The 9,685-nt window shown below is 47.1% G+C and overlaps 1 protein-coding gene across 1 annotated transcript; it reads right to left on the bottom strand.

Moving 5' to 3' along the window:
* Nucleotides 1–8,638: 8,638 nt before the first annotated feature.
* Nucleotides 8,639–9,401, bottom strand: LOC139838127 (protein MAINTENANCE OF MERISTEMS-like). The gene is made up of 2 exons (XM_071827483.1): nt 9,003–9,401; nt 8,639–8,917 (listed from the first exon to the last, which is right to left on the bottom strand). The coding sequence occupies exons 1-2, from the start codon at nt 9,399–9,401 to the stop codon at nt 8,639–8,641; spliced, it is 678 nt and encodes a 225-aa protein (XP_071683584.1).
* Nucleotides 9,402–9,685: the final 284 nt, after the last annotated feature.

Below are 9,685 nucleotides of genomic sequence, written 5' to 3'. Positions count from 1 at the left end.
ACATAGCATGCACACTGTCACCTTCACACTACGAAAGGAGGCATAGATCACATCAATACCATCATACCAATAGTTAACTTCATAATCTACAAGAGATCACAATCATAGCCTACGCCAAGTACTACACGATGCACACACTGTCACCATTACACCGTGCAGGAGGAATAAACTACTTTAATAACATCACTAGAGTAGCACACATATAAATTGTGATACAAAACACATTACAATCATAAAGAGATATAAATAAGCACTTCACTATGCCATTCATAACAGTGAATAAGTATTCTGTGAAATATAGCCTAAGAGACCCACACGGTGCACACACTGTCACCTTTACACACGTGGGACAAGGAGTCTCCGGAGATCACATAAGTAAAATCCACTTGACTAGCATAATGACATCTAGATTACAAGCATCATCATATGAATCTCAATCATGTAAGGCAGCTCATGAGATTATTGTATTGAAGTACATAGGGAGAGAGATTAACCACATAGCTACCGGTACAGCCCCTTAGCCTCGATGGAGAACTACTCCCTCCTCATGGGAGACATCAGCGTTGATGAAGATGGCGGTGGAGATGGCAGCGGTGTCGATGGAGAAGCCTTCCGGGGGCACTTCCCCGTCCCGGCGGCGTGCCGGAACAGAGACTCCTGTCCCCCAGATCTTGGCTTCGCGATGGCGGCGGCTCTGGATGGTTTCTCGTACCGTGACTTTTTTGTATCGAAGTTTTAGGTCGAGGAGGCTTAAATAGGCGAAGAGGCGGCGTCGGAGGGTCAACGAGGCGGTGTCACCACAGGGGGGCGCGGGCCACCCCTGGGCCACGCCGGCATACCTCCTGGGGGGCCTGTGTCCCCTCTCTGGCGGCTCTCGGGTGTTCTGGATGCTTCCGGGGATTGTAAGATGCTGGGCGTTGATTTCGTCCGATTCCGAGAATATTTCCTTACTAGGATTTCTGAAACCAAAAACAGCAGAAAACAGCAACTGGCTCTTCGGCATCTCGTCAATAGGTTAGTTCCAGAAAATGCATAAATATGATGTAAAGTATGCATAAAACATGTAGATATCATCAATAATGTGGCATGGAACATAAGAAATTATCGATACGTCGGAGACGTATCAGCATCCCCAAGCTTAGTTTCTGCTCGTCCCGAGCAGGTAAACGATAACAAAGATAATTTCTGGAGTGACATGCCATCATAACCTTGATCATACTATTGTAAGCATATGTAATGAATGCAGCGATCAAAACAATGTAAATGACATGAGTAAACAACTGAATCATATAGCAAAGACTTTTCATGAATAGTACTTCAAGACAAGCATCAATAAGTCTTGCATAAAAGTTAACTCATAAAGCAATAATTCAAAGTGAAGGCATTGAAGCAACACAAAGGAAGATGAAGTTTCAGCGGTTGCTTTCAACTTATAACATGTATATCTCATGGATATTGTCAATGTAAAGTAATATAACAAGTGCAATATGCAAGTATGTAGGAATCAATGCACAGTTCACACAAGTGTTTGCTTCTTGAGGTGGAGAGAAATTGGTGAACTGACTCAACATAAAAGTAAAAGAATGGTCCTTCAAAGAGGAAAGCATTGATTGCTATATTTGTGCTAGAGCTTTGGTTTTGAAAACAAGAAACAATTTTGTCAACAGTAGTAATAAAGCATATGTGTTATGTAAATTATATCTTACAAGTTGCAAGCCTCATGCATAGTATACTAATAGTGCCCGCACCTTGTCCTAATTAGCTTGGATTACCGGGATTATCGCAATGCACATGTTTTAACCAAGTGTCACAAAGGGGTACCTCTATGCCGCCTGTACAAAGGTCTAAGGAGAAAGCTCGCATTGGATTTCTCGCTATTGATTATTCTCAACTTAGACATCCATACCGGGACAACATAGACGGCAAATTCGACAAAAATAACCCTTGGGCGAAAGGATTGCCAAAAATGGACCGTCAGCGAAACTATTTCGCAAAACTAACCCTCGAGTGCCGCGCCTGCCAACACGGCTTTGCAATCCTCTGTGCCACGCCCTAGTGCTCGGCGCGGCAGGAGTGCCAGCGTGGCCTGGCGGGCCCCGGTGCGCGGTAGTGCAACGCTCCGGGCCAGGGCGCGGCACGTAGACGTGCAACGCCGGCACCGGGGGCGCGGCACTGGCGCACGCTTAAGGCCGCCCAGGCCCGCCCGAGCCGGTCAGTCTTCCCTTTTCGCTGGTTGAGAGGAGTGGCGGCGCCTGCTAGGGTTTTCTCTCCCCCTCTTCTAATCTCCACCCAAACTTCACAGATCTGAGGCATATCTCTGTGGATTTCAAACCCTCCAAGTTCGTAGAGGTGCTCTCCCTCATTTCTCTTGTTTTTGACCTATTGGATTCTTGTTTTTGTTGTTGCACATGTCCCAATCTTGGAATCTCTATATATATGAATTGACCCAAATGTTTGAAATGTCTAGTTGTTTTGGCCAATTTTGGACTCCTATGGTGTATATGATGCATTTTGCTTAAGATTGGTAGGTTAGGGTTAGTGCTATTGATATGCTTTTGTTATGATCTGTTATGATTAGGGTTAGGATTAATGTTTGGTTGGTGTATATAAAGCGGTTCGTTGTATGTTTGTATATTTTAGGGATGGCGAGAATTGTCCATGTTCATCATGTGGACAAGGACTCTTTTTTGAAAGGAAACATTGACTCGGACCCGGATGAGGTTGACTTGGTGTTCGAGCGTAGCCCTAATTATGCGGAGGTCTTGGAACAAGTTAGGATTGATTTGAATTGGATGGACCCGAGTTATGTAGTTGAGTTGGAGGGAAGACATAATGCAGGGTTTGGAATGCATGTTCGTTGGAAGACAATGCGTATCAACTCGGAGCAACGTTGGGTTGCATACAAGGAGGTTGTGGCAGAATCACTAGATAAGGCTCTTGAGTTGTTTGCCACGAAAAAGTTTGATACAGCTTTGCACTTGGACTTGAACCGGCTTGCCTCCCCGTTGAATGGTACGAGTCATCAACCTTTGAACCAAGAGGAAATAAGCGAGCCTCGTTGTAATCATGAGGCAAATGATGAGGAGGAAGAAGATGGGAATGAGGTTGAGCTTCACGAGAACAATGTTGGAGATTTGGATAAGTATTATATCCAAGAAAATATGGACCGTGAGGTCCCGTATAGTCAATGCTATGCATCAGACTCAGATGATGATGGACCCGATGAAGAAATTGATGAAGAGGGATTCACGGCCAAGGAGGCGGAAGCCCACGAGAAGGTATTGGGACGAGATCATCGGGTACCCTTGTTTCATGATCTTAGTCTTGCGGATGAAGCCATAGTTGATGGCGGTATGGGTGTAGTGCTTGGACCGAGACCTATTTCTCACCGGGATGATAATCACGCGATGAATGGGATTGCTTCCGGAATAAAGTTCTCAACATTGTTGGAGTTGAAGCATTGGCTTAAGGAGTACTCGGTGAAGCATCATCGTCCGTACAAGGTGGTTCACTCGAACGTCAAGCAACGTTACACAGTTAAATGCGAGGAGGATGGATGCCCTTGGGTTGTGCGTGCAAGACCATTGAAGGGAGGTCCCGATTGGCACATATCTAGTTGTGTATCAACTCACATGTGCCGAGGAATGAGGATGGATGGAAAAGATGCCAAGCACGAGCACCGACAACTTAAATCTGAGTTCATCGCATATAGGCTTTCGAACTCCATATCGTCACTTCCAACAATGAGCATCAAGAGTGTGCAGGAGCTTGTGCAAGCTATCTTCAACTACGAGGTGAAGTACGGAAAGGCATGGAAGGCGAAGCAAGCCGCGTTCAAGATGTTGTATGGTGATTGGGAGGAAGCATATAACCGACTCCCAAGGTTGTTAGGAGCGATGGCCGCCGCTAACCCGGGCATGGTTCATGTGGTTGAACCGTATGGCAATAAGACAAGGATTTACAACGGGAAGAAGGTTCGAGTATTTGGCCGTGCATTTTGGGCATTTCAGCAATGCGTGAGAGCTTTTGAACATTGCAGGCCTATCATCTGCGTCGATGGTACCTTCTTGACCGGACAATTCAAGGGCACTCTCTTGGTTGCAATAGCAAATGATGGACAAAACCGGTTGGTTCCTTTGGCATTTGCTTTGGTTGAAGTGGAGAACAATGATAATTGGGAGTGGTTCTTCCATATTTTGAGAACGAAGGTATTGCCAACCCACAGAGAAACATGTGTCATCTCGGATCGTCATCAAGGAATCCTCAATGCGGTGATGATTGACATTCCCGGTTATGCTCCTTTGCACCATCGATGGTGCATGAGAAATTTTTGTGCAAACTTCTATAGGGCTTGTGGGAGCAAGGAGTTGGCGGATGATCTCCAAGATTGTTATCTAGCTTACACGGACCGACGTTTCGTAAACTTGTACAACAGATTGCTTGCTAACAAAAAACTCAATCCTGGAGGTCTCGAGTTTCTCAATAGGCACATTCAAGATGTGCCTAAGTGGGCACGAGCATATGATGAGGGAGGACGGAGGTATGGTCATATGACAAGCAACTTGGCTGAATGTTTTAACAAGGTGTTGAAAGGTGTCCGTGCATTGCCGGTGACTGCAATAGTTAGATATACATTCGACAAGATGAATACGTATTTCCTGAAGTACTCTGATGAAACTGAGATGCAAATTGCTGGAACGTTCAAGAAGAACAAGCACAAGTACAAGTACCCACCAAAGATTGACGAGTGGATGGAATTTCAGTCGCGTAAGGCGGACTCCCAAGTTGCCACACTGTTTGATAATGATGAGCTCATTTACCAAGTTGACGAGCCAGGAGGAACCACGGGTGACGGTGTCCAACACGGTGGCCGAGCATTCAAAGTCTCACTTAAGATTTGTGATTGCACATGTGGAAGACCATTGTTGCTTCATCTCGCGTGCTCCCATTTGCTAACGGCTGCTCGCACACGACATGTGGACTACAACCACCCGCTCACCGTCAGAGAGTCCGAGTTCTCTATGGAGACCATCAAGAAGACATGGGAACCTAGATTCCACCCATACCTTGACCAGTCGCAGTGGCCGGAGTATCATGGAGTTCAACTATGGCCCGATCCAGATTGGAAAGTGGTTAGATGCGGAAGACGCAGAACTAAGCATTTTAGAAGTGACATGGATGATTGGGGCTGTGGTGGTGCACGAGAATGGGGAGCGGACCAATTCCAAGAGCCCCGTGAGAGAGCTCGTTGTGGCACATGCAATGGTGAAGGACACAACGCACGGAAATGTGAACAAAGAAAGAGAGCCAAGGGAAATGAAGCTAACAATAGCCAACCAAGAAGTAGCCACCAAGCTAGCACTAGCCAACCAAGAAGTACCCACCAAGCTAGCACTAGCCAACCAAGAAGTACCCACCAAGCTAGCACTAGCCAACCAAGAAGTAGCCAACAAGCTAGCACTAGCCAACCAAGAAGTAGCCAACAAGCTAGCACTAGCCAACCAAGAAGTAGCCAACAAGCTCGTAGCCAACCAAGAAGGAACCAACTTGGCCTTAGAAGATGACGTGGCGGTGTTAATCCGAATAGTATGATAGGATACCTACAAGGACCAAATCCGTATGTGTATCCATTTTGTTGCTATAAATTTCCTCTTTATTTTGCTCTCTACAATTCTTAATTGTTGTTACTAACTTTCCTATATTTCATTACTTGCAGGTATGTCTTGTCAGCCCAACAAGGGCAAGGGGGTGTGGGAGGAGGCCAATGATGGGGAAGATGAGAAGCTGGGAGTGTGGGAGGAGGCTGTGAGGAGGGTGAGGGAGGAGGACGCGGCGGAGTGTGAGAGGCAAAGGCGTGAGGAGGAAGAAGCGAAGTGGGAGGAAAAGGAGCGTGGGAGACGTGAGTATTATGAACGGCTAAGGCTTGAGGAGAAGCGGCACAAAGATGCGGCAAAAGAACGTCAAAGGAAGGCGGAGGAAAACTGGAAAAAGGAGTGTGCACGTATGAAGGTAATAAGAGAGAGAGGGAGAATAGGCAAATGATGGACCGGTTGGCACATGAGGCGGAGGTCATAAGGAGGGAAAGAGCTGAAGAAGAAGAGATGAAGAGAAGCATGGAGAGCCGGGTGTACTTCGACTCCGTGGTTCAACTCGCTCGCAATTTGAGGGAAAAAGAAGAACTACAGGAAGAAATGAGGAAGAGGAAGAGGAGTGGGCAAGGAGCCTTCCCGACGCAGTAAATCAATTGCGTTTTTCATCATGTCGTTTGCTGAGTGTTCTCGTGTACTATGAACTTTCATGTCTCGCCGTGTAATTCGAACCTCCATGTGTTTCGAACCTTGATGTGTTGCCATGTAATTCGAACCTCCATGTGTTTCGAACCTTGATGTGTTGCCGTGTAATTCGAACCTACATGTGTTGTCTTCAAATTTGAACCTTATGAAATGTTTGTTATTGCTATGAAATTGGATGTGTTATGTATATTGTGCGTTAAAAAAGAAGAGATGCACAGCAGGGGCGGGAAGTTAACAGAGAGGGGTGCCGCGCCGGGGAAGACGGCGTTGCACAAAGTTGTGCCGCGCCGCAGGTGCCGGCGCTGCAGATGTGCCACGCCGCAGCAGCCGGCGCTGCAGCCGTGCGTGCCCAGCCTGGCGCGACGCTTCGGACGTGCGCTAACAGAGAGGTATGCAACGCCGGGGCCGGGGGCGTTGCACAATGGGCTGCCGCGCCGCCCAGCCCGGCTTTGCAGCCCTGGCTGTTAACTTTCCCCTCAGCCTGTGCGAGCTAACAGAGAGGTATGCAACGCCGGTGCCGAGGGCGTTGCACAATGGGCTGCCGCGCCGCCCTGCCCGGCTTTGCAGGTTGTCGCGCCGCCTTTGGCGGCTTTGCAAAAATGTCTGCCACGCCTTCGTCCCCGGCGCCGCACAACAAAAAATCAGAAAAAATGATGTCAATGTTTCCAAACCAGATTCCACACCAGATTTTTAACAGGCCAAACATTTTTAACAGGAACAACACAATCCAAACAGCAAAAAATATAGGTCCACACCAGATTCCAACAATTGCTAGATAGTCATAATAGTTTCATAATGCATAACAACACCCATATTCTTGCATACCAACAAGTTCTTCTAGATAGTCAAGTTCTTGCACGCATGGCCATATTACAGCAAAAACTAGCACCACAACGGCCATATTCGTGCATACCAACAAAGAACATCTAATTTCTTGCACGCTTGGTCTTGCCTCCCCTCCTAGGCGGAATCTTCTGACGTGGCTCCATGTGCTCTTCTTCATCAGACTCGATGACGGCTTTCTTCCTGGCCTTCCTTGCGGCCGGAGCCTTGGCGTATGCGTCCGGTGTGTACCTATCTTGCCGTTCCTTTCTAGGCTTCAACTTGTACACGGACCGTTTATTCTTCACATTCTTGCCCAATGGCACTTCCTCATCATCCTCATCCACCTCAGGTTCACCTTCGGCCTTCAAATAGACCAAGCAATGAATGGACAAGTAAAGCAAGTAGGAACACATGGTTAAAGTGGCGATGTAATACCTCATCGGAAACCTCCTCGTCACGGGCAGTAGAATTGGAGTTGTTCGCATCATCTTGGTCGGAGGGCGATGCGGACCTTGATTGGGACGGCGTCATAATCTCAGGATCACGGCAACCAAGTAGGTTCGACAACCGACGTAGCTTCTGGCCCTGGCGCTGAAAAACCAGGAAATGGTCAAAACTAGAGGATATTAAAGATGCAAAGAGCAACTAGAGTATCATTCTATGTACGAACCTTCACAAATTCTTGAAATGAACTCTCGCCCTTCTCACCATGTGGAAACGACTCCAAAGCGGTCTCATGCTCAACTGCTTGCTTCTGGATCTCCGTACGCTGTGATGCAAACAAATGACCTCTCGAAGAGAAATGCAAAAAAGTTCCATAGTGAAAGGACAAACATAAAGTAAGATATGTTACCACAAAGTTTAGCATTGGAGCAAAAGAGGTTTGGCGCCCTTCCCTAACAAGCTTGTTGTACTTGAGGGTGGCAATATCGTCGAATATCAAGGGCTCTTCCAAAATCTCATGCCCATAAGCGTCCGGAAGGATCTGAACACGAGTGTTGTCAAGAAACCAACGGAGGTACTGGTTGAAAGCATCCTCGCTATGTTCTTCATATTGGATTCCTTTCGCTTTCTTCTGTTCCTCCACTCGCATGACGAATTTCTTCACATGCTTCTTATGAATGTTGTGCCAATCCGTCTTCTTGGTCCTCCTCCTGTCAATGCTGCAAATGGAGAAACCCATGTCAATGATGCGAATGGAAAATACATCAATTTACAAAGAGCTACAAAGGAGGTCTCACCCGTGAAGTACTATACTCGTGTCCTTCCATTCAGGAGGGCAAGGCTGAAGTAATCCAAATTGTCTCATAACCCGCTGTGGCATATGATGCTCAACGGCCCACATGCATACCAAGGGACAATGCAGATACCAAAGATGAGCTTCCGCCATGCAAGCCGGGTTAAGTGTGAATGTTGAAGCGTTACCAAGCTGCGATCGAGGACCATATGGCTCCCATTCCACCTACATCGTACCACAATGATGTAAAAAAAGAAAGTTACAAAAACACCGTGCATTGGACTTATGGGATGAAAATATTCACCTGCTCCGGTGTTAGGTTATCAAACTCGTTGGTGTACGTCTGATAGGCCGCTATTGGGTCGCCACTGAACTCGGAGACAATGTCCCACTGATAAGCCCAAGTGGGTCGCCGCAACTGGTTGCTGTGATCATTGTACTTCTTGTAATCGAGAACACGAGGCCTTCCGACAGGGAAGCGCTCCCAGCTCCAAATCGGTAGAAGAAGCAACGGACCACCAATGCAAGCGTCCTTACCGATCCTGCAACAAGCTTCGTCCAACTACACAAAAAGGGAACAAATATTAGTCTTGTCCCAAAATGAAGATGTAATGTACAAATGGGTTAGGGTTGATACAAGTGATTACCTGGCAGTACAAGAAGGCCAATGCCGCCGAACCCCAACTCCATTTAGTCTCCATTTTGGTTAACGCCTTCAACCAGTGCCACTGAGCGGTATTCCCACTGCAGTCAGGAAATAGAGTTCTCGTGATAACATACCACACATACACACGTGCGTATAGCTTAATCACATCACGGCTGGCTCCCTCCGGGCATGTCTTGAAGTTCTGTGAGATCCAAGTGAAAGTAGCCCCGGCGGAGACCCTTAATTTCTCACCCCTCTTGTTTACAATCTCATCAGGAGCCTTGCCAATAAGGTCAAACATCTTGCCACGCCAGTCTTCACAAGATGTGTCGATACATAGTGGCTTCCCCTCAATGGGGAGTGCAAGTATCATCGACATGTCCTGCAAAGTCACGGTCATCTCACCGGTTCGGAGGTGAAAACTATGCGTCTCCGGTCTCCAGCGATCAACAAGAGCAGTGATGGCGGAAGGGTTCATGCTCCGTGTCTGCCGGGTCACCATATGGATGAATGGAAGTAGACCTAGCGGCTCGATGTACTCCGTGTATCGCTCATCGTATGGCATCTTCTGTAAGGACGAGGCCTCATGACACCTAAGTCGGAGGGGTCCAAAGACCTACACAAATAGAAGCCTTATTATTACATATGCATATAGCGTTGGAAAATAATATGTACCACTAGGTT

The sequence above is a fragment of the Lolium perenne genome, chromosome 3 (assembly GCF_019359855.2).
Source record: "Lolium perenne isolate Kyuss_39 chromosome 3, Kyuss_2.0, whole genome shotgun sequence".
In the NCBI taxonomy this organism is placed as follows: domain Eukaryota; kingdom Viridiplantae; phylum Streptophyta; class Magnoliopsida; order Poales; family Poaceae; genus Lolium; species Lolium perenne.
This window is presented reverse-complemented; position numbering and strand designations above follow the sequence as displayed.

Excerpts from the sequence above, each read along its gene's own strand:
- LOC139838127 (XM_071827483.1), bottom strand. The coding sequence starts at position 9,401 with ATGACCGTGACTTTGCAGGACATGTCGATGATACTTGCACTCCCCATT. Across the intron at positions 8,918-9,002 it reads TGGCCTTCTTGTACTGCCAG|TTGGACGAAGCTTGTTGCAG; the intron begins GTAATCACTTGT and ends CTTTTTGTGTAG.